The 25,265-nt window shown below is 32.4% G+C and overlaps 3 protein-coding genes across 6 annotated transcripts; all 3 read right to left on the reverse strand.

The window, feature by feature from the left end:
• Positions 1-4,614: 4,614 nt before the first annotated feature.
• Positions 4,615-20,027, reverse strand: LOC117601744 (uncharacterized). 3 transcript variants are annotated; one of them, XM_076688809.1, is made up of 28 exons: positions 19,892-20,027; positions 18,427-18,897; positions 17,726-18,079; positions 17,425-17,596; positions 16,977-17,255; positions 15,739-16,899; positions 14,841-14,981; positions 14,173-14,529; positions 13,235-13,984; positions 12,836-12,927; positions 12,625-12,773; positions 12,425-12,535; positions 11,563-11,907; positions 11,235-11,449; positions 11,004-11,116; positions 10,772-10,916; positions 10,541-10,641; positions 10,286-10,461; positions 9,843-10,129; positions 9,571-9,778; positions 9,317-9,500; positions 8,227-8,439; positions 7,889-8,014; positions 7,126-7,287; positions 6,632-6,781; positions 6,289-6,520; positions 5,980-6,159; positions 4,615-5,736 (listed from the first exon to the last, which is right to left on the reverse strand). In XM_076688809.1, exons 1-28 carry the CDS (start codon positions 19,961-19,963, stop codon positions 5,600-5,602), a joined length of 7,083 nt encoding a protein of 2,360 aa, XP_076544924.1. In that variant the 5' UTR covers positions 19,964-20,027; the 3' UTR covers positions 4,615-5,599. The 3 variants fall into 3 exon arrangements, with proteins under 3 accessions (XP_076544924.1, XP_034174800.2, XP_034174799.2); XM_034318909.2 differs by lacking the exons at positions 13,235-13,984; positions 14,173-14,529; positions 14,841-14,981; XM_034318908.2 differs by lacking the exons at positions 4,615-5,736; positions 5,980-6,159; positions 6,289-6,520; positions 6,632-6,781 and having other exon boundaries at positions 7,165-7,302.
• A 1,797-nt stretch (positions 20,028-21,824) lies between these two features.
• On the reverse strand, positions 21,825-22,476 carry LOC117601747 (uncharacterized). Its single transcript, XM_034318912.2, has 2 exons — positions 22,335-22,476; positions 21,825-22,131 (listed from the first exon to the last, which is right to left on the reverse strand). Exons 1-2 carry the CDS (start codon positions 22,404-22,406, stop codon positions 21,970-21,972), a joined length of 234 nt encoding a protein of 77 aa, XP_034174803.1. The 5' UTR covers positions 22,407-22,476; the 3' UTR covers positions 21,825-21,969.
• A 56-nt stretch (positions 22,477-22,532) lies between these two features.
• Positions 22,533-24,504, reverse strand: LOC117601746 (cytochrome c oxidase assembly protein COX18, mitochondrial). 2 transcript variants are annotated; one of them, XM_076688811.1, is made up of 7 exons: positions 23,870-24,504; positions 23,650-23,787; positions 23,438-23,585; positions 23,234-23,358; positions 23,048-23,158; positions 22,786-22,968; positions 22,533-22,666 (listed from the first exon to the last, which is right to left on the reverse strand). In XM_076688811.1, exons 1-6 carry the CDS (start codon positions 24,371-24,373, stop codon positions 22,798-22,800), a joined length of 1,197 nt encoding a protein of 398 aa, XP_076544926.1. In that variant the 5' UTR covers positions 24,374-24,504; the 3' UTR covers positions 22,533-22,666; positions 22,786-22,797. The 2 variants fall into 2 exon arrangements, with proteins under 2 accessions (XP_076544926.1, XP_034174801.1); XM_034318910.2 differs by having other exon boundaries at positions 22,657-22,968.
• Between the last annotated feature and the right edge of the window lie 761 nt (positions 24,505-25,265).

The following is a 25,265-nucleotide window of genomic DNA, read 5'->3' on the forward strand; positions in this document are numbered from 1 at the left end:
ATATCGCAATTTGAGAAGAAAATGCTGAAGCAGACTGTTGAACTCGCTACTTTGTAAATTCGCGTACTGAGAGAAATACTTTTGCTGTCGTTAGGCATTTTAACACTTTGAGGGACAGTGTCACCTATTTGTAACTCTGTTTCCTTTTATTTTATTTAATATTAACCCTAGAAAGACTATGGGGTTGGTCAAGCTCGCTAATAAAAAAATATTGAATATATATTCTAAGATATAATATGTTAGAATATATAAAAAATATTAGTTGAAAAGTTTCCAGAAATACAAAATTAAATTAAAATTGGGGCTCTCTCCATGGTCCGCCGATCGAGGGTTAAATATATAAACATTCTAATATTTTCTAATATATTCTAATATTACTCATGATGAAAATTTCCAAACAATTTTCTAAATTTCCTAAAATGCTAATTTTGATTTAACAAAGCTATTATTTTAAAAAAAAGGAACACTATTAGGCTCCGTCTTTCTAAGGTTAATTATAGAATATTCAAATTATAATTTTGCACTGTACAGAATCAGAAACTTTGAAATACAAATCTATCAATATATCATTTAATTTTTGATAGCTGGTCTTCAAAGTGTTAAACAAATAATTTATTATATATACAACCATAAACATTGTCAATTATTTTTATTCTTTTTTTTCTTGTTATTTGCAGGATAACTATATTGATAGTAATCTTGCGATGGTGAAAATTTGTCTATTGCATTTCAAATTGCAACGACAAGTTCACGATAAAACATATTATATTATGTATATTATTTTAATTAATTTATAGGAACGTATTGTTACAATACGTTATCAACATTCTTCGTAGCAACTTTTAAACAAAAAGTTGAGCTTGTATTCGAGTAAACGGTCAGTATTCTGTTTATTCGATTTCTCGTAGACACGTACAAATCCTTTTTCTCTCATTGCTTTATCATAAACATTTATCGAGAAGTATTTAATACAAAAGAGAACATCAAAGGCAGCTGTTCTTGCCTGTAATTTTTAACTTACATTTTAATATCATATATTTTCTAACTGTTCCTATATTATTTATACGATCAGATTATTCGTTGCACGATATTTCAATATCGCGTATGTATTTTTCTACATTTCCATCGTACTATTATTTTATAATCAATTGTTTCTTTTTTAAGCACATGAATCTGCAAAGAATGTTTGTTCGTTGTTTAGGTAAATCTATTGCTAAAGTTATATTTTAACCCTTTCGCTACGATCACCTCTATCAAAAAGGAAAAATAATTTTATTTGCAACGAAGAATTGCTTAGCATAAGTATTTTTGTTTTTAATTGCCATACGAAATTTTCATTGCATGCTTCTTATTTCGTAATATAAATTTTTGCACTGGACTACTATAATCGTTCACAGTAACGAAAGGGTTAAAAATTTGAGTGTTCTTCACTTGGTTCTCTCAGTACAAGAAACATAGGAACATTGTGTATCATATGCAAACTGACAGTGTCGTATGTACGAGGACGAACCAGAGTCTACGCGAAGATCGCGTAAATAAAGAAAGTATAATTCATCGATTGAGCCGCCAAAATCGGGATGCCATTGTAAGCCAGACTTCTTTCTTAAAACTAATTTTTTCATTAAGAAACATTCATCGATGTACATTTCGAGCTGCTTCAACAGTATTAAATTTATGTTAATTTACTACGTTAATTGACATAGTGTATCTATAATAGTAAGATATATTTTAACAAGAATCACGAAAGATAAAATATTCTTTCGTTTTTTAGTTACTTGCTTAAATTAATTTAATTTTGGCAATTGGGTTAATTTGGATGAATCTTATAGGTGTTATGGGGAAAGCAATTTGATATCTTCTTTTATTGAACTATTGGCAATTTTTCTTTTTATTGAATTTAATGGAAGTTTCCTGTTTCCAAAAGTATTGGTAAATACTTTATTGGGATGTTATTAGAGTTTCTTTATTGAAATCTAATGTCACTCTTGACAATTTCTTATTGAAATTTAATGAAAGAATCAAATAAAAATCTTAAATCAATTATAATTGATTTTATTAATACAATAGATCTATTTCAGGTTTATCTTAAACTGATTTCAATTTTTATCAATTCCTCGAAATAACTTTAAAAAAAGTATACCTGAAATTAAAATATATAGTAATTAACTTATAATTCACCTAAGCTGTAAATTGAATTAAATTCTTAATTTTCTACTTGTTATACAAACTTATGGAAATTTAAATAAACTGTGAAAAAAATTAAAGAGATAAAGTTATAAATGATCATGCAAAAATTTAAAATTATTAATCGCTTTCACCATACACAATTATTATAATTTTCCAAGTGACTTTTATTTAATGAAATTTACATTATGTCATACATTAGCTCGCGTGCATCTATAAATATCTAACGCCTACTTCATCTCTTAGGGAAACTTATTTATACAACCATCTCACGCGTGTAAATATTCGCTACCGACAACTTATATTCACCAAGCACGTTCATCATTTCACAAACTCCCGAGGAAAATCATTCAGGAAAGAAGTCCGGCGACGCGATCGTCCCGAAAATGTTTTCACGTTAGAATATATCGAAGTTGACAATTATCCATGCACGTTTATCAATAATGCATACACGATTAACAGTACGAACGTAAGCAGTAATAGTTAAACGAGTGTTACCGTGTAAGCGTCGCAAGAAAATAAAAATGAAAAAAAATAAGAGTGTTCTGTAACCGTATAAAAGAAAAAAAAATGATCAACTTGCCAGTGCCGTGTTCGACACGGTTCCCCTAAACAGGAAATTGAAACAGGAAAAGTCACAAAAAGTCGGAGAATCTCGAAAAAACATTCGATTTCTTGATTGATTTCTCAAGGATGGTTTTTCGTAATTGTATTTTCTACCGATCGCTTTTTTCTACGATTTTTCTAACACGACAGCGAGAAAGAAACAGATGGCAAAGAAAAGAAAGATGAAGGTGAACGATCAAGAAATCGATTTCGAGAAATAATATTCCACTTAATGTGTTTTTCACCCGTTCAAATTTCCATCAGGAGATGAACACACCGCATTGTTTGCGATTCTGTACATAAAAAGGAAAGTCGTGTATATATATATAATTATATGACACATAAACATATTGCGTATATCTATGCGTTATCTAGGATGTAAGAGGTTGGATAGGCCGTAAATCTAATTTAAAGAAGGATTACCGGCCACGTTGATCGCCGATCGATCGATTTCAGATCGCCTAACGATACCTTCTAGTACACACGAACTTTCGATTGATTGATTGATTGGGAGAGAACACGAACACACTTGCTTACTGTCTAGTCACTAGATCGTTAGTCGGAAATCTGTGTTCCTGATATGATTCGAAAGCACAAACACCTGTTTTGTAATTATTAATTATCATATTGCTAATCGTGGTACAATTCACCTTAGAAAGACAAAGATGTTTGTCAAGCCCATTAGGTAGAAAGTATCTTCAAAACTTTTTAAAAATATTTATTTTCAAGATTATTATTGTTTTTAAAATTATTTTACCAGTGAAAGATTCGTACAAAACAATTAATTTGAACGTATTTTTGAAGAAAAAACGGCAGGACCGATCTATTCTTTTTTTAATATTTTAAAGAAAATATTTTCATTCAAAAATGAAACTGTAAATTATATAATTTAACTTTTCCATTATTAATTTTCTAAATTTTTAATAGTTTTTCACTTTAATTAAGGCACTTTTATTGCTGGCATAGCATACATTTAATATAAAATTCCTTTTATTTTCTATACAATTTATAAACTATTTTTAAAACATACTTCTGATATTTAAATTAAAATAATAAAGCAAGATATACGTATTCGAACATATAAAATGAATCAATGTTCAAGCAATATCGTTGCAATTTATTCAAATGAATGATAAAAAAATGTAATTTCATTTTATATTTTGTTCAAATTTAATCAAATAAGGATACAAGAGAAGGTGTCGTGTTTTTTAATCAGACCAGAACACGGATTGTATTATGCCTAAATTAAGAGTATTCGAGTTAGACTTAATGTTAAGTTTTGTGTTAAGCGTATTTTTGGTCGACATTCCCTTAATTGTAAGACGTTTATAAATTGCACGAACAGTGTTACGTAGATTTGCGTGTTTTCGTTCAATTTCACTTGCGTGAAATTTCGTTTTTTTCATTCGATTCCATCCAGAATAGTTTCGTGACGATCGTCATTCATTTTTGCGACAAATCACGAGGCGATGATCATTGAAATAGATAAACAATGATTTCTTTAAAATCGTGATTTTATCACAAAAATGAGGGATTCAGTGTAACTGATTGAACTATCGACAGCTCGATTCTCCTTTTTTACCATTAGTGTTTCTATAATTAATCAATTTTTAAAATAAAACATGGATTTGTCAATTTATAGAAGGTACTGAATTTTTCAAATCGAATGAAAAATAAATGGGAAATATTTTTTAATTATTATTCCATTTACATCGTTAATCAAGTATCACTTTTGAGATCTGGTTTTGCACTTTGAGAGCATTTTATATTAAATTTTTATCACTGACTAATTTTTTTGTCAGTATACAATTTTTTACTTGAAAGTTTTAATAGTATATAAAATTTTGAAAATGTCCTATTGAAATATTAATTTTTTATAGAATATTAATGAATGTTATTGTGGTAATCATGATAAGGAAAATTTTTGTGTGAAAGTAAATATAAAAATTGCATGATCATGAATTTTTTAATTCAGATTGAAATCATGGTTGTAATTTTTGTTTCAACAAATAGAAACAAATGTAACTGAGTAACTGCCAGTGTTACAACAACGTCAATAAGAGAAATTATTTACGGGTCAATTTAGCTGTCGATCGATCAACCTAATTAAACAAACATACAACGATTTCAACGATAATGTTATAGGATTTTTGCAATCTCATAACGTAGGTCGCCGAAACATTTCGTTTTAATTGTTCATATGTCGATTTTATTATAAAAAGCGAATCAATATTTTCATTTTACAGCTTTTTTGTTTTCTATCCGATCGAATGTGTTGGGACTATTGTACATAAATAGGCTCGAACATGTAACAGCAACAAGACAGCAATTACAATTATTGTAGAAACGATGATGTCTTATGAAATAAACTACAGATTAATGGACGTTTCTTCAAGGCGTGTTCTTTGTGGCATCACAACATCAAAAGCATGTAGAATTGAATTTAAGGTAATTAAGATTATTATTTGAATATGATCTTGTCTTCTAATAATTTCTTCTAACATTCTTCTATTCTTTAGTTTTATTTTTAAAAGTATAAGTAAAATAGTATTTTTTTTATAGGCATCCAGTATTTATGATTTACATATATTCTATCTAATTTCAAACATATTTTAGAGAATATATTTTAAATTAATATTATTTGAATACGTAATAATAGTTCAAAGAAAAATAGAAATGGTGATTCTCTATGTTAACTTATATATATCTATAAAAATATGATTTCAGATGATTAAGTATTGAGCTATCACTGAACATGTACTAAGTAATTAATTTTTCCAGTAAAAGTGTACTGAGATTTTGCAAAGCTTTATCTTCCTGAAAGAGATTCTTTGATCTTCTGATCGATCCATCGACGATAATGAGAAACTCGAACATATACACCAGGTTTATTGGCTTTTCCACAATGTTGACCCCAGCTGGTAATTCCATATAACGTGAAAGCTCCTATATGGAAAAATGAGTTTTAAAAATTCGATTCATTACGTTTCGATTTTATATTATTCATTTAACCCTTGGACAGTGGAGTCTTTTTTAAACGAATGAGTTTCATATGTTAGAAGAATAATTTTTAGGACAGTGTAAAATTTAGAAAATGAAAATAATATGAAATACGAAATTAAATTAAAATTAGAGCTGTCTCCATGGTCCAAGGGTTAACATATTGTTAATTTCTTAATATTTCATTACCATTATGATAACATGCCAAAGGTCCACCAGAGTCTCCATCACAGGTGTCAATGCCCTCCTCAAGATATCCAGCACACACCATTCCGTCACTAATTGCACCAACACCATAAATGTGTTCGGCACGACACACTGATTGATCCAATAATGGTACCCAACCATATCTTAGATCTTTGGAATGAGCTGTAATATTAGAACAATGTATTATATTTTTGACTTCAATAGAAAAACAAAAAACTACAAAATTAAAATCAATCATCAGGTAGATTATACTTCTTTACAGCTGGAAATTATTTAAATTACAAAGTTTACCTGATTTTCCAGTCTCAATGCTACCAAATCCACTGATGGTGCAATTAAGACCTGGTGGATACTCAGTATTTTCGGATGGTAAACAAATTGGCATAATATTCTTGCCCAGAGGAATTCCTCGTCCTTTTAACAACACAACAGCAATATCGTTGTTCATTCTATGTCCTTTACGAAAATCTTCGTGTATGTAATAGTCCTCGATATTGGCTTCAACTTCTGTCCCTTCATCTATCTAACAGGTATTTATCATCGTCATTATTAATAATATTAATTGTAATAATAAAAGATTCTTTGCAAAATTTCTATTCACATTATTTTAATTTATTATTCCAATCTTAATTACCTCTGTGTTGTAATCCCCAGCTCGAACGAAGTAAGTCCCTTTATTGTACCCTTGCAGGCAATGAGCAGCAGTAAGTACATGCAAAGGTGAGAGAACCACTGCACCACACCAATGGTTTGATCTGCTGTGTCCACGAACACGAATACTTGCCTGTCAATTATTCAAAAATTGAAGAAAGTGATGGGTAATTTTAAATGCAACAAAAATTGTGGTATTTTACAGGAATACAATGCAAAATCTATCAACCTTATAATATGAATTCTTTTAGATCTTAACAAACTAGAAAATTAATTCAGAAAAGTTATTTTTCTTCTTAAGGAAAAATGTTTAAAGTAATGCTGCATCCAGGGCCGAAACAAATGATTGAAAAATTTTAACAGAGTAGATTATAAAATCTTGATAAATAATTTCCAAATTTATAGAAGTCATAAATGTTACAAAAAATATTCTAACAATCTTATCTTATCTATTAAGTATAGAAAAATTTAGTTTACCTGCCAAGGATAGGTGCCTTTAGGTGCAATGGAACCATGCACCACCTTTTCGAATATAAAACCGTCATCTTCATTGAAATCTTTCAGTCGTTTGCCGCAGTGCGAAGGAAGTATGTCGTTGATGTTCGTCTCTGGCACATCCGTCACTGTCTGCCAGTATAACTGCAATTATCGATTCTATAATTGCATTCGTAGATTAGATGGGTAAAGGGGATGATCGAGGTCAAGGAATGAAGTAAACAAGCCTCATAATCGTTGTGCAATCTGATCTTTTATTGAACTAATAAGTATTCTATCGATCGTTTACAATATCTCTAGACAACTTGCTATTACAACATACTAAACTGTTAAGTAGTTTGTATAATATTTGCACTTTCATTGTCCTGCCCTGGTGCCTTTAAATATTTCTTAAAACTAAGATTAAGTAGCTTCGTACAGAACATCGTTAGAACTTATAAAAAATTACACTATATTAAAAAAACAAGAAATATAGAATTCTACTTTTAGTATTACCTACAGAAACGAAAGATTTCTGTAGTTGTCTCTTTTTAAAATTTAAATTAGAGAGAAATATACCTATTCTTTTCTAAGGTGTGAATTAGAGTACTAATTAGGTGGATTATTATCTTAAAGCAAAAAATTTCCTAATTCTTAATTTGTTCGTAACACAGCCATTACTACAATCTGTTTGAAAGGATTTGATTGAACTAGACTATTGTCTTGAAATTCGTGCACTTCGTCGAAGAAGAATGTTTCGATTTACCTCGGAATCATCAATGTCTCCAGGTGTACAAATTACACCTGCGTCCTCGTCGTGATTGCAGTTATGCTGGCCCCAGTGGTTGTGGTCGCAACGATACAGCTGTGTCTCGTTTCCCAAACAGTAAACCTTATTTTGGAGAAAAATTATATTTAAAATAATAATTTTAAATAGTACACTATTGGACATCAAATCATTCAGCTATTAATTGAAAACCGTAAGAAAATTTAACATAGACAAAGTTGATGCTGAAAGAATTAGTTATAAAATACAGAAGTAAATAAGTACGACAAAATTAAAATTGCAAAAAGCATTAATTGAAGTATATTTGTGAAACTTACTTCGTCCAGCCAGATTGGTCCCTCTCCTGGTCCAAAGAAACCATCTTTCTTAGCAATAGCTCGTCCACCATATCCTAAGGATCTGCAAATCACTGCTGCTGTTGCGTTCGAGAAATCGTCATCACAAACAGTGCCCCAAATACCATGATGACGAACCTCCACCCTTCCCTCGAGACGGGAACTTCCGTTTACTAGACGGATTTCAAAAGGCGCCTAAAATGATCAACTTTGGATTAAAAGCAGACCAAGTAAACCAAAACCTTTGACTATTTTTATATTATATTGATTTAGAAACTCATATTATTCATAAATAATTGTAAAATTAATTTTGTAAAATAATTTTACATTTGAAAGTACTGCAATACTTTAGCTTTTTACTATTAAAAGAGATATATTTTTAATTGCTTGTTACTTCTATGTGTGTAGAGCTATGGATATAATATTCGCACCATAAGAAGCGGGAGAACTTCCCGTTTAAAATGCCGTTGGTTTCATGTCGATACGACTTCCGGTTCCTGAGATATCGTCGTTTAAAGAAGACCATAATTTTTCGCAGTTTGAGTATCTCCTTCTCACTCCCACCCTGGTCCAGTGACCTACTTTCGCACCGCGCAGGCGCACGCGGTTTGTTTACTTGTAGTACTACGCGCGTACGCACTTCGCGGAAAAAATGTAGGTCAACTCCCATTCATAATTCGGCCTGCTTAAGTGGAAACTTTGACAGGCTGTATCTCGGGAACGGATTGAGATATCGACGTGCAATCAATTGCGTTTTCATCAGGGTATTTTTCTCTATTTTTTGAAATAATTATTTTTGATAAATCTTTATGTATCAAAATTTTTATTCTTGGTTAGAGGTTGTTGGGGTTGCTGATAACTTACACCACGAGTTTAATATAATCGAATAATTGAAAAAAACGTAATTAAGTAAAATTCGAAGTAATATTATCAGAATTTTGTAAGATAGCAAATAGAAAGTTTCAATTGACATAAAAGTAAAAATCTAAAGTGGGTATTATGTTGAATAAAAATTCGGTTAATAATTTTTTTGTTAGTACAAGCTTTTAATTATCTACATTATATTACTCACGTCACAGTGTTCAGAATTCTCATCAGAACCATCTGCACAGTCGACAACTTCGTCACATATGAATGCGGTTGGTATACACATTGGACTATTGTCACATTTCCAATGACCATCTTGACAACTGTCCACTGCTGTCTTGCAAATAACACCCACTGCTTCTTCTGGTTCACAATTGTGTACACCCCATCTGTAAAAGAAATTGATAATTCATCAATAATTGAACGTTTTATTATATTGTTTCTTTAAATTAAAATTACCCATCAAAGTCGCATTCACGTAGAGTAGTCTCGTTTCCTCGACATCTCAATTGATCAACCATAAATCTTGTCGGTGGATCTAGATTGCCATAAAATCCTCCTGGTCTAACTTCCAAAGCACCAAGAACGAAGCCAAGTTCTTTACAAATCACATCAGCATCAATCATTCCAAAACCATCATCACAAACTTGACCCCATACGCCCAAGACTGAAAATTGTTACATTAGAAAATTAACTTCTTCTTCATTTTCATCATTTTTAAATTAACTTACTTTTCACTTCAATTCTGCCTTCGTGATTATTTTCTGAACCAGCCAATCGAATGTCATAATCCAAATTTTCTACAGTACAAATACTTTCATCGCTACGATCGTTGCAATCATTCTTCCCGTTGCATACTTTTGTTTGGTTTATACATTTACGATTTTCACAGACGAACATTCCTTCGCAGTTTATGCTTCTTTCTTTCATTTCATAGTAATCGTATTCTTTGTTTGGTTTCAGTGCTCCAGTCATTCCTACGTTGCTGTCGCTCAACAAACAAACATTTCCTGCCGTCCTGAATAGAGACAAAATGGATGGATTAAATTTCTTAGGTAAGAAAATAATTATATATTTTTTTTAATTAGAAACATTAACAAGCTTTAATTTTTTTTAATATCAATTAGATCTCAACTTTATTCTTATTAATTTTTATAAAAAGAATTTTATGTACTTATGTGCGAAAGATCGACAGGTGAAATCAGCCTCCTTGCATCTAAGTGCACAAGTTTTCAGTGGTGTGTTCAACCACTTTTGAACATCGTGTCCTTCCAGTTTCTGTTTAGAGTATTTTTGGAATAAATCCATGTGCGAAACGCAAGACTTTTCATCTGCGCCATTTGTACAATCCTTAAATGAATTAATCAATATTTATTCTATTCTTTATTGTTAACATTTTCGAAGTAATCAATTATAAAGTATAACGTACCTCTTCTCCATCGCAAACCCATGGTGATGGAATGCATTCTCCTGGCACGCATTCGAAATGCTTAGGTTTGCATTTGCCAGTTAAAATAGACTTTGGAGAACCTAACAAAATTATCGTATCATTAGTCTTTTGCAATCTACACCTTAATTACCAATTCTCCTAATTACTTTGTAAATTTCTACCATAAAAGTAATATTATTATTGTATAATAAAATTTGTTATAAACCGTACCAACATTTCCACAAGGAGGAATATCACAATATTCCTTTTCACCACCTGGCCCCGTGAAACACCATGGTCTAGACTCCCTATTCGGATTTGGATTTCTACAATAATTGTGAGTTTTCAATTTTTCTCTGATCTCTCGATTGACTACCTGCAATACCAAAATCACATCAACATTATTAAATAAAATCTGGAAGAACCTAGAAAATGAAGAATATAAAATAATATGAAGACTAACGTTTACTGTAAGTGGATAAGCAACTTTTGGATCACTCCATGGAAGACATTCTTTCCCTGTTGCTGTAACATTTGCATTTCCTGCATACTGACTTCCTTTCCCGTAAATGCAGCCTGGAAATATTATTCAAAAATACAAGAATGCCATGTAACTAATGATAAAGGTAGAAATATAGAAATTGATACTTATTAAGAATTAATAAGAAAATGATGTTAATTAAATGGCTCTTACCAATGTCGTCGTAAGGTCTCTTGCAAATGTAAGAATGACCCTTAGAAGACGAGGCACAATCTTCTGTGTCCCAAAAGAAGTAATCAGCAACGCAAATTGAATCTGGCCTCTCGTGACACGGAAATTTGCGCTTCATTACCAAGCAGAGAGGACGAGATCCCACGAATGGAGGAACCTTCTTATCTTCCATCCAACCTGGCCACCATTTGGTAAATCTACGTACATTAAATTCATGTAAATGTTTTATAAAAATCAATATATCCCATAAAAAAATTAAATACTTTAACACAGAAGGAACTAAGATCTCTGTAAAATAAAATTGTTTCACCTGAATTTCGCGCGAGAGGAATCCTCCCACAGCCAGAGGGTGCGATTCAGGGTAGTAAAACCAACGCCGGAAGTCATAATCGAGCCAACTTCCGGTTGCTGTTGCACCAACCACTCGGAGATGAAATCGTTTTCTGCCTGGCTGGTGATGTCGATAAGCCGTGACTGTTTCTGGCTGCAGTAACTCAACGCTTCAGCGTGATTTAATCCGCTATCAGGATCCGCCAAGTGATAACAGTTCCCTTCGTATGGTAGCTCGTCCTTATGGCAATGAGCTACACGATTTAACGCGCATCTCACGCCTATTGCGTCTCTTTCCACTCGACATTCTTGTTCGTGTGTGAATCTGGTAATTATCAAAGGAATATTAGCTATGTACAATTAGTAGGCTAAAAATTAGTATATATTTCCAGAAATACGTGAGCAGTTTTAATAACCGAAAGTAACTTAAAATAATTATATGTAGATTTATCATATCATCTGGTAAATAATTTGCCTAATTATAAATCTAATTTTAGTCCGATAAATCATAATTAGCAGAAACTCCAAAATTTAATTGTCTTCTACTGCAATAATTGTAGTTCGAACAGAAAATTGTAAACGCAGTAAGACCTAACATTTGCAATTAATAATTGCACTGTGATTCATAGAATACAAAGTTAAAGATGCATTTCGTTAAAGAGCAATTCAATTTCTTAATTCGGAATTGTATTTCCAAGAATCGCAGCTTGTAACGGAATCATTGATATGTGAAATCTTTACTTAGAATCTCGTTAACGTCAGAGGAGTTTTTATTGATCGATTAAATAAACTATTATGTTTATGAATCATCCCAATCATGGTTCATGATCATGGTGCCTTACTTGCATGATTGGAACTTGGCCTCGTCACCTTGACACGAGACAGTGTTTGCTGCGATCCAAGTTGGCACACCATTTCGATTGTTCCTTCCTTGCCATGCCATTTCAGCTCCTCTGTAAACAGTAAAAATATTTTCTAATTTCTTATTTCTCTACTAATACTGAAATTACTTAAATTGTATAATTATAGAAATATGAAATACCTGACGTAACCGAGTTGTTTGCATACAACATGTGCTTCTTTTAAACTCCAGCTGTTTCTCGAATCACAAACAATTCCCCAGCCAGGATTCATCCCTTGAACTTCGACATAGCCGTCGTGTGGACCTGAACCACCCCTAAGTCGAACCACCTAATTATAAAATATCAGGATATAAATAAAATTTTTAAAAAATAATCATAAACAATCCTCACCTGACCGGAAATTGGTGTTGGTATAGTAACTTTTTTCGAGTGATCCAATGGTTCAACTGGTGGTATGTAATAAGATGGAAATGGTGGTTCCTCTGAAAAACAATATTCATAATTCGTCAAATTTCCATCACATGAAAATTATTTCAATATATATACCATATCACTTCATCAAACTCCACATACAATAAATTGAATTTAATAGAAAAAGATAAATTATAAACAAGGAGTATGTTATTGCAGTTTTTAAATCGTTTACAAGCCCAATGTTAATACTTTCTTCCAAGTGCACTTCATGCCAAAAGCAAATTAATTATGCAAGAAATTAATAATGAACTTACCCTCCTATTGTAGCAATTCACAGAAATGTCTGAAATCGAACAATAATTAACATAGACTTACCATTTTCAAATGGAGCAGCTTCGATATTGAACAAATCTACGTCAACTTTCTTCTTATTAATCTTCATGATCACAGAAGATTCAGTGGTGGTCTGAGTATTATTATCAAAAACCAATACTGGCTTCCATATTTCTTTATCGACTAAAATATCCACATCGTAATCATAATCAGAATTAAAATCTTTTGGATTATCTGTTGTCTCTTCGATGGACACAGTAGGCACATTTGGATCCATTGTTGCAAAAACTTTATTCCCAGTTCTTGAGACACTTTTTAGAGGAACTGTTACATCCTCAAAATTTGTCTGAGTGGTACTATCGATGGAATCAGTCAAATCTGGACGACCACTGGTTGGTTTGAAATTATTTATTGGAACTGTAGGATATTGCCTGCTTGGTGTTACAGGAGTTGTTAAGGGTTGCTCAGGACGCTTAGAAGTAGTAATTGATGGGTATTGATTAATATTCGGTGAGGTAAAATTTGGAAAATGTAGGGAACGACTTGGAGGTGAATAAGGGGGTGGTTGAAACTCTGTCGATGGTAAAATTGGATATTGCCATCCAATTGGAAAAGTAGAATTTAAACGAGGAGGCTTGGGCGGTGGTTGCAAATTTGTAGCTGGCACAGCTGGATAATAAATGTCAACCCTTGAAATATTTGCGAAAAATGGAAAAATTAATGATTGATTGATTGGGTAGGGTGGAGGCTGAAGATTGACTGATGGTACGGCCACACGGTGGTAATCAGAACCTGTTAAATTAATTATCAATTATTAAATTAAGAAATAATTAGAGAAAACGAAAATCTATCTTTCTAATCAATAAATATTCAAAAATTATTTATATAATTCAATACAAATTAAAAGCAATAGATTTCCAATAATATTAATTTAAAATTCTTAAATTTTTCTCTGAACATTTATTAAAAATAAATATTACCAGAACCATCTAAATCTCCAAAGCCAGAAGATGCATTCAACGGATAATGTTTAGGAGTCCTATGACCCTGTCTATAAATTGACGATTTGTTATCAGGCGTGTAATATGGTGGTTGAAGAGCCAATGACGGTATCTGATCGAAGATAGGTGTTTGAGAATCAATATAAATGTTCTGATCAATTTTACGAGATTCATTCGAACGAGGGATGTCGTTTGGTCTATAGGTATTTATTTTTGAGTGACCCTGGTTCACTTCAATTTCTTTTGTGATAAAGTGAGCTCTTGTACCATTTATATCCACGTATATGTTACTTGGGTACAGAGGCTTTGATGAATTATATGTACCACCTTTGACACCTGCAAAAAATTTATTAAATAAAATGTTATGTTTATATTTTAAAGCAAATTGAATTGATTTAAATTTTGAGCTACTCAGTGTACCTGCAGGATTACCAAATTACAAAATTTCACTTTGTAATTAACACGTCAATTATCGTAAGAGTCATTAGTGACTGGATAAGGTAACATAATAAATTGAAATATTAAATAATTGTATCTTTAGTAACTGTTATTATAAAATATATATACAAATGTCACTTAAAAAGTGGAAATTGAAGAGATGCTTGACACAGGCTTTAAACTTATTAAAGTATGTCACGTTTACGCACCTGGTCGGTGTTGTCCCTTATTATGTTCCAACATATTTGGTTTTAAAGGCCATAGATTTAACTTCGTATCCACTGCTCTGTCAGTCGTATTCAGATTAATATTAGTTCTATTTCCCCCTTTGTCGTCTTCGTTAGCAACACCTAAAAGAGACCAAACTATAACTGATATCTAATATTTATTATACTTATCAGTTTGGAGCTATTAAGTTCATAAAAACTAAGGAAACATCCAGCAGAACAATGTTACCTGAACAGTCTCATTCAGAAATTATAAAATATTAAAATAATCGTATTACCTTTTTGTAATTAATTAATTAACAGGATATCTGCATCTTCATTGATCCAAAATAAGTATCAGCTTTTTCTTAGAGTAATTAACTCAATTTACTAATTACTTTTACTTATAGTTGTGGATGTTTCTTACGATTCTAAGATTTAAAGTCCCTTTTTAATCCACAATGCAACAAACCAACCTTCATGCACTTTTTAAAAAATTGCACAAAGCACATATTTTAAATCGACCCAACATGCTTTGCAGGCAAAAATCAAAATGCAGAACAAATATGCAAATGGAAGGAAAATAGCTAAAATTCAATATATTCACTTACAAAAGAAATAATAATAAATAAAATACGATTCTACAAAATGGTAAAAATACTATGTGTATATTATTTAAAAAATATAATATTCCAATATTTCGGAATCAAATTAAAATTTTTTGTTTTCAAACTTTTTTTCTTTTTAATACAAAAGGTTTGAACCCAATTATCAAGCTATCCACCTTTTTTTAATAAATTTTGTTAAAAGTATTAACCCATTTTTAATATACCACCATGTATATTATTAGTAATCAATCTATGATCCATATAATAAACAGAAAAATAAAGTTAAAAATCACCTTGATCCCATCGTCGATTGGATGACGAAGGCATCTGCGGTTGTCCTGGACCCAACTGGCTCCAGCTGCTAGGAATCAGTCTACTTCCTGTCGGAGTAGGTTTTGTCCAATTCGTTTCATTTTGCATCACCTGAGTATTTAAATTCGACTCATTGTCAGGCAACTGGTAATTACTATCCACATAAATATTCTGTCCAGGTGGAGGCACTGGGTGCGAGAACCCAGGATTCGTCCTTCCATATTCCTGTCTATTAGGAGTGTACTCCTGACCATTTCTCCTATTCCCAGGTACGTTACTTCCAGTATTCGAATAATCAAATCTTCCAGTAGGATCCTGTCTCTGACCAAAAGGAACTTGAGTCTGCTGATCAGTTTCTCCAGACCCATCATGGTAGTAAGGTCCATGATGACGATGGTCATGGGGATACTGTGAAGCAGAATCTTCTCTTCGATCCCCTCTATTAGAATCAACAGGAACTTCAGTTTGCTGATCAGTTTCTCCAGATCCATCATGGTAATAAGGTCTATAATGATGATGATGATGATCATGATGATACCCTGAAGTAGGGTGCCAGTTTCCTTGAGGAGTTTCTGGACTGGGTCTTTGGGGATATGGAGGAGAAGGTTGCTGAGTTTCAGTATTTATATTGGGATCATAAGTTGGATTGTGTGAATAATAATGATGTTCGTGATGATGGTGATGGTGTCCACTCTGATCATTGGTTCCATGATTATGGTGCCATTGTGGATAACTTGGAAGTGTTGATTGACCCCAACGATCGTGTTCCTTGTGTGTATGTTCGTCATTGTCTGCATAGTGCAAGCTACCATCGTTGTGTCCATGTGTGCCATGATGACGACCGTGAGAATAAGGTGGTGTGGGAGTGGTCCAGGTAGATGGTTTCAAGCTTGGTATCCAAGTAGGTCTCAGAGAATCCCAGTCTGTTCCTGAAGGTTTTGGAGTCGTCCATGTGCTGGGCTTCCAGCTTGGTCGCGAGGTTGGTCTTAATGATTCCCAGTCAGTTTCTGGAGGAGCTATGGTTGACATGGGATAAGTTGGGAGTCCAGGTGACGGGGTACCTGGGTGCATCCAAGGTGGTCTTGATCCTGGATGACTTTGAGAGGCCCAAGGTGGATTTGTTGTTGTACCAATTGGTTTATCTATGCAAAATATTATTAGTTCTTCTATGATATTTTGATAAATTTTAATTGAATTGAAGTACGTGTTGGTTAATTACTTTCATTACAGCTAGGTACATTATAGGGCCAATCACAAACGGATATCGCAGGGTTGAATGCCGTTCCAGGGCCACAATCCATGATGAAAGTTCCTCCATGGTCACATTGGAGGAACTTCTTGCATGTTTCCGGATGAGGCAAATATCCCGTATAACCCGGGGGACATTTAATCTGATTTATTGGCGACTTTTGGTTGTATCCTGGTTTTTTATATTCGTAATCTTCGTATTCGGGAGGATGCCATGGCGTTGTGTTTTCTTCTTTAGGTATTAAAGCATCTGGTGGAATAGAAATTTTAGTATTACTGATGTAACATTTTTTACTGTTTAGAAATACTAAGATATTATATCCTATGCTACGTTAATGATATAGAATAATAAATTAAAATTTTTATTATAATTTAATTCTAAATTAATGGAGTCTCATTAAATGCTTAATTTTCATTACCTTCGCAACCTTTTACGTTGCGAGGCCAATCGCAAACGCTGATAGCAGGATTAAAGACAGTGCCAGGGCCACAATCCCTGATATACGTTCCACCATGGGCACATTGCAAATATTTCGTGCAATTCGAGGGATGGGGAAGCATCCCTGTTAAATAAGGTGGACATCGTGGTTCCTGTAATAAAAGCTTAACATCATTAAAGAAAAATACAAATCTCTAAATCTACCTATTATTAACCAAGTCGTATTATAATAATCTAACATGAAAAATAAAGAAACGAAACCTAATTATTTTTAAACTAACTTGTAATCGTTCATTTTTCAGATGGCCATGTCCACCACCTGATGACAATGGTTCCTGTTTCCCTGATGACTCCAAATGGTCGTTTGATGGAAAATCAGCCACTTCTCCTCCATAACACTTGACTTTGTGTGGAAAATCGCATTCCAAAGTGTCTGGATTGAAAAGGGTACCAGGAGCACAAGGCTGGACGAAAGCTCTGCCTTTCCAGCAGTTCACGAAGAACTTGCAATCTGGAGGATATACGAATTGGCCAGACGAGTCGAAATCTGGACACTGGATACCAGTTTTGGAATCATATCGGGCCACTATGGATTTTGGTTTCGGTGCGAGGAGAATTTCTTCTTTTCGAGGTTTCTGGAAAAATGAAAGTGGTAAGTACAGCAATATTAATACATATTTCTTAATAAACAAAAAATCTAAATATTCTACAACTAATTTCAAGTGAACGAATATTCCATAGTAGAAATTTATTTTTGAAAAAATACAAAACTGATAGAGCCCAATAATTTAAGTAAGTTTTCTTATAATTTTTTTGATACTATTTCTATTTTATTTATTTAAAATTCTAACTAATAATTTTGTATGATCGATGCTTCAATTTACACTTATTTTAAATTAAATAATATTACTTTTTACACTCTTTACAGCAAAAAGAAATTTTACAATTTTCCATTTTCTACAAAAAAGGAAAGTTATATTACTGTGCTATCTGGAGGTATTCCTTCATAAAATTCCTGATCATTCTTTATTTTCGACTGCGAATCTTTTCCCTCAGGAATTTTCTGCTTTTTCCATTTTTCCTCCTGCTTATGAGAATCACTCGGTTTTGAAGGGAACCTTTGGTTCTCTTGTTGTTCAAATTGACTGTATTCCAAGGGATAATCTGTATTTTGTTCGAAATTCGTTGGAGTTTGTCGGTCACTACTAAGCTCGGTTCTCTGTTCAATTTCACTTCCAGGATTCTTTTTCCAGGGACTCCAGGTTTTCGTCCCAGTATCTACGAGGAAAGGTTCCCTTGGTATCGGATCATCTGGATCCAGTTGCCATTTTGGAGAACGCGATGGATCGGATTCTTCGTTAGAATCAATGTCATCTTTATCTGAAGAATACCATGGGAGAACTTGTTCTCGTCGTTTTGGTCGCTTTGTTGTCGCTTCTTTGGGATCGTAGATCTACGTGCAAGTATAAGAACAAATAATTAAAAGCAAAACAAAATATCAATTTTAAATTCCAATTTCTAGAATGTTCTAGTAGGTATAAAATTTGCTATGCATGGTTGAGGTAGAATGAATTAACTATTTTTATGAATTATGTTTCACTGCAGACACATATGTCATTAAATTATTAAACTATTTTACATCTCACGTAGTTAAAAATAGATGCACTTTAAATAAAATAGTACGGTAGGTTTGATTATTATTTTCTAAGAACACAGTATCAAACATCTCGTACACTAATTTCGAATACTAAAACGAACAATGACACTGCAAACAGCATTGCGCGAAATCGAACATTATTACAGAACATAACTCATTACACGTATATTTCAATTTAATTTATTACAATTTACCAACAAACGAACATCTGTATTTTAAAACTGAATCGTCACTAAAAAGCACAATTAGAAACGTTCCACGTTACATCATTCTTATGTTTTATAATTGTTGCAGTACACATTCCTCGCCTTTATCATCCATCTTATCAGCTGTTATCTCATTGATACATATTAATAAGATTTTTTTTTCCTACCGTACCACTCGGTCAAAATAAAAACTACATAAAACGTTGAAATGTTAATTATATTTTATTTTCTTGCAAATTTGTAATACATTAAAAACTTTGTATTCAAATTGAAAAAATTTAACAACTAAGCATCACAAAATATAATTCACAACTTTAAATTAAAGCATTTCTTTTCCACCACCTTTTCTAACAGTAAACTTCAATACAACCTTTCTAAAAATAATTTTTAAAAAATCAGTCCTTTCAAAAGCTTAATAGACAAAAATTCTTATGTCAAAAAAAAGCAATAAAAGGAAATATTGCTGGAGCAATGTTTGTTCGTGAAATAGTATAACTAATTCAGGTTCTATCCATTTCAGGGACCAACCCGTGGAACCACCTATTCATGAAGCGATCAAGCAGACATCAAATAGGAGCACGTACCGCGTGAACGAAACCAGCGACGGCACAGAGAAGAGCAAGAACGACGAAGAAACGATCGCGTCGCAACATCATCCTTGACGCCTCGACGGTACTGCAAGCATCGCGACGCACTGTTCTCGTTTTCCCTGTAAAACCGAGTCCGATCGCGATCGGCTCCACGTTACCCAGAAACGCCAGATAGCTGGTATTCCTTAAAGAAAACATGCGTTGCTTCGAGGAAAAGAAAGGGTTATCAGTCGCGGAGGTCGAGGGTCGAGCAGAAAGATTACGAGAAGAAGCGAGCTGAAAGATCGGTATTTCAATGAGTGCAATAAAGATGACGAGATACTTGTAGGAATTTGATTGCGTTAGAAAGACAGAGAGGGAAGCATGCTTTGTCAACACAACAATCGAGCTAGTGCACACAGAACTGTTTGCCAATTGACTACCGGGAGGACAAATTGGCCCTCGTTGACAACAATCAGAGGCACGAGGGCTGATAAAGAGGCCGACTACGCGGCTGCAAACATCGCCTTCGGATAGGAGAGGAAATATGGAAAGCAAACACCGACTGGTGATTTAATCATTTTTATTTTCTCGTTAGGATACATTTTCGTGAAGTGGGTGCACAGGTGGGTGCACAGGTGGGTCAAGGGTGATCGCAGTTAATGTTCCCTTGGGTTTGGTTCATCTTCAATCTTCTTGTTTTTTAGGAGCAATCGAATAATAATGGAATATGTGTTTCTTTTTTTAACATTCTTTCTTCTCAGGTACCATATTAGGTACCATAGTAGGTATTTTGAGGGTTCCCCTGGATATGGAACTCCTGTGAGAACCAGGTGGGTGTACAGATTGCACTGGGTAGGAGAATTGGGGTTTATGAAGATAAGTTTATAATATAAAATGTGTAATTATTGCATTTTTGTGCCTTGTTTAGGTATAGGAGGAATTAGGATTTGGCAATTAGCTGAAAAATAATTTTTCTTCGATTCCAAATTAATTTGGTAAACATTGAAGGATGCAATGTAGATAAACAACGATAAAGGAATTTTCTTCGAAATAGTACTTTTAAAAATAGCATTTTTGAAAATAGAATTATAACGAAGTAAATAAACTTGCTGATGCAGAAGGTCCATAGTAGAGGAAACAGATGAAGATTATTGCTTAATAGCATCAGTATATTACGCACACACGATAGGGGATTCTTGTGAATGATAATTTTATTTTCATTCTGATTATTAGAAAAATCGTAGAGCCTTGAGATCTGACTTCTTAACGAATAGATAATGTTAATTAATGATTGCAGTTGCATTGTTAAATAATACAAATATTCAAAGACATGAAAATTTTTTCATTCAATTTCTAATAATAATTAAACAATAATTCGAATTTAAACAGATTCTCATTATACAAGATATGAATAGATTTTCTTAAATATCTTAACAAATTGTAAATTATCAAAAATTCTAACTTATCCAAATTAATTATAAATTAAACTGGGGGCTTATTTAAAAAAAAAATCTCTTTATACTTACTTTGTCTCTGTGAGCAATGAATACAATCAAACAGCAAAAGATCAACAATCTCTTCATCCTCTCGCATACAAAAGGCTTGCATTGTTCTTATGTATTTTTATCATGCTCCATAATAGTAATCGAATTATCACGGTACGAATTGTCAGCGTAGAAGCCACGCTTCGATGAATGAACAGAAACGATTTATTAAAATTCTATCAAATGAACTGCTACCGATTATCTGGCTGACACCCGGGCAAAGATCGTCTTTAGAATTTTGCATACTTAAACCATTAGACGTGATGCTTAAGTAAATTAATTGTAAATTAATTGTTAATTATCATTATGGGAACAGCAATGGTGCAGACTTCAAATTCATCGTAATATGAATTTAATAAAAGAAGTCTTCACAAATGTTTGACACTTAATGAACAGATGAGTAATAGTTCAAAAAAAATTTTATTCAATTACTCCACATCATCCATAATGAAATGTACAAGGAAAAAAAATGTACTTAGTTCATGGTTTTCTTCTTAAAACCGATTAAATTTACACTATAAGAGTACGAAGACTTAATTGGCCGATTTATCCACGATTCATACAGTTTTCACGATTTGCCAGGGGATAGTCACAGGTGAGGGTGTTTGGATTAAATTCTGTTCCAGTGCCACAACTTAGAATGAAACATCCACTGTTGTCGCAGTGCTGGTACTTCGTGCAGTCACCTGGATAAGGAAGGACCTCTCCCTAAAAATGATAAAAATGTAATTTTAATCTCTTCGCTCGATAATGATTGCTTCGATCAAATTTTCATTGCCTGCCCAATTTTCATTAGCACTATTACAGCTAATAGTTTTCCAAATGAAGTAAAATTTTATCTCAAAAATAATACATTTTATGAATCAAAATTATAGAAAAATTAAATGGAAATGAGTGGTGAATGTACATACGTGAGTTACACAGAAGAAACCGATGCAAATAATCACACATAACAAAATTGTAGAGAACTTCATGCTGGCCATGGCTTCCTCTGCAAATCCGTTCCTCGTATCTCGAGTATCTTCTTTGCTAATGAAATGGATTTAATATATATTGCATGTTCTGCGCATAAATAAGGAACATGATTTAATCTGCTATCTGGAAACGGATTATTTTTTCGGTGTCTCCTTCCTGTTTTTATCGTCGACATGTTGTGCAAGGTGACATTTTTTACGACCTTAGTACCATAGAACGAGCAAGATCAAAAGTGCAAGCAGCATTATATTAATTCTGGGAAGGAGATCTTAAAACAAAATCACATTTGATATTTTGTACATTAATTTGCTTACTCTATCGATCATTCTTCATAACGTTATTATTTGTTTTTTGAATCGAACATAAGAAATAGATTTTTCATTTTACCATAATTCAGTTTTATTTTAAACCAACTTTCAGTTTCAGACTTTTATACAATTCTGAATACGGATGTGGATACTCTGATTCGGTTTTAGGTATTCTTCCTAGTCGACGAATCTTTGGAGACATTAGAAGAAGAGTTTGTAGCACTGCAAGGCAATTGTGGGTGGTCCAGAACAAAGTCAAACACTGAAATATTTGTTTTATTAAAGTGAGAATAACAATGAATAAATTATTTCAAATTTATTATAATTTATGTATAACTTACTGATGGTAAGTACGCCGCGATACTCATAAAGAAAACAGTAAGTACCCTTAGGAAGTTTCTGTAATATCTTGCAAATTTTGTCTCATGTTCCTTGTGTAACATCTGGTTCATCTGAAAAATACATATTATTTTCCCATAAAGATATTCTTCTCTTGAATTGAGAAAATTAAATATTCTTGTACATACTTCTATAAGGGCTAAACCAGATATCCCAAAAATTACAGGTAATATAAATGTAGGATCTCCGGCCGTAAGGTCTGTTATCCATCCAAAACCACCACTAATAAATTGAAGATAGGTCTGATAAGCAGCTATGTAAAATATTTGATAAGTTTAATGTAGTACTGATTTCAATTTAAATGAATCAAAATAAAAAAATACTTTACTTACCTTCATCCCTGTCAGGTAACATATAACATATATTTCTTAAAGCAAAGGAAAAACTTATCCATACTGGTGCTTGCAGTATTATCATCACAACACTCTTAAGTGGGTGACAGTTGTCCCTTTGATACAAAAAAGTACGCTCCTCATGTATCTATTACAAGAAATAGTATTTAGTACTTCTATTAATATAACATAAATGTGCAAAATATACATACAGCACGCATGAAAGCAGCTTTTGCTTGTACTGGTGTCCATTCAGAATTCATCATATTCATTCGTACTTCCATTTTCAATTTTTTTGCAGTTTCTTCTAATTCATTCTTTATGTTTTCTATCTTAGCTTTAATTTGATACTGGAATAATAATCAGTTATAAAATATAAGTATTTTGTTAAGGTCATTATAGTAAATTTAATAGAGCAACAGCAATACTCACATCATGTATAGTTAGTGGTAGATTTATAAACATTCTCATTATAATTGTTGTAAGCACAATAGTTGCCCACCATGGTAAACCAGTTTGATCATGCATTATCTTTAACACATTGGTAAGACATTCCACAGGTAAACTTTCAGAAATAGCTTTCCACATACCATTGTTGTATGTCATAGTTTGATTTATAATTGCAGGGGCTGTATTTGAATAATGTCTTACGCTATTTGTTATAAAACTCTGTTTCATAGGAATTGTACTGGCTAGTATTGGAGTGCTTTTACATAAAAGTGGACCTTTAGAAACATTGTTATACATAGATTGATGTAAAGAAATATTTTGTTTTTTGGGAAAATTATCCTCATTTAAAAAATACCCCAATGTTTTACTTTTCAAAAAAATGCTTTCATGGATTGAGGCATTATGAGAGTGATGAAAGTATCTAACGAAAATGCTATTACTGTATTCGATGTTTAATATGGTTCTTTGAAATATTCGCGTAATCATTTTGATGAAAAAGATGTACAAGTATAACACTTGCAAGTAATATATTTTTATTCTACGTTTTAATATACATTTGTAATATATACAACTGTTGTGGCATAAAGGTTAGCTTCTGAACTAACCTCAAATGAATGGGAAATATTTATGGGTGCAATAAAGACAATTTAAATTAAATAATTTTATACATTTATTAGAATATTTCACATTGCTGCTATTTGATATTTTAAATTAAAACAAATATCATTAATTAAGTTTTCGTAAAATATATCGCGGTACAAATAGAATTTACTATTAACACCCTCTGTGTGTAAAAAGAGTAACCATGATAACAAAAACGATAAAATGTTTTCAACAGATGATCATTTATTGCAAATTAATTATTATTATAGCATTCATTAAAGTTTGAAATAATTTATTTAATTAATATCAAAATTTTATGCTATAATCTCATCTACAACATTCCTATATCTTAGGAAGGTTGTTTCATGAGAAACCAAAGTATCCTTCAGAGTTACTATTTATTATTAATTAAACATTTTCTCCTTGTTCATAAATATCCTTCCATACTTATTATCTTTATTATTAATAAATTAACAAAATCCTATCTAAGTACATCAAATTAATGGGATAACTTGGAAATACATAAGGGAAAACGTACATCAAAAGCATCCTCTTCAATATTAACTACCATATAAAAACAGAGTTATCAGATAAATATGTTCAATTTTATTACTAACATTTACATTATACAAAAATTAGTGAAAATGGTGTATGTACCAAGCGTCATACATTTAGAGTAGCTACGAAACAACGGAAAAAGGGAAAATGGAAATGTCTACATCAGCTTTCTCTTAGCTGCTTCCCGAATTCGAAGCAATGTTCATCTCAAAGCTCA

Source organism: Osmia lignaria, chromosome 6 (genome assembly GCF_051020975.1).
Source record: "Osmia lignaria lignaria isolate PbOS001 chromosome 6, iyOsmLign1, whole genome shotgun sequence".
In the NCBI taxonomy this organism is placed as follows: Eukaryota; Metazoa; Arthropoda; class Insecta; order Hymenoptera; family Megachilidae; genus Osmia; species Osmia lignaria.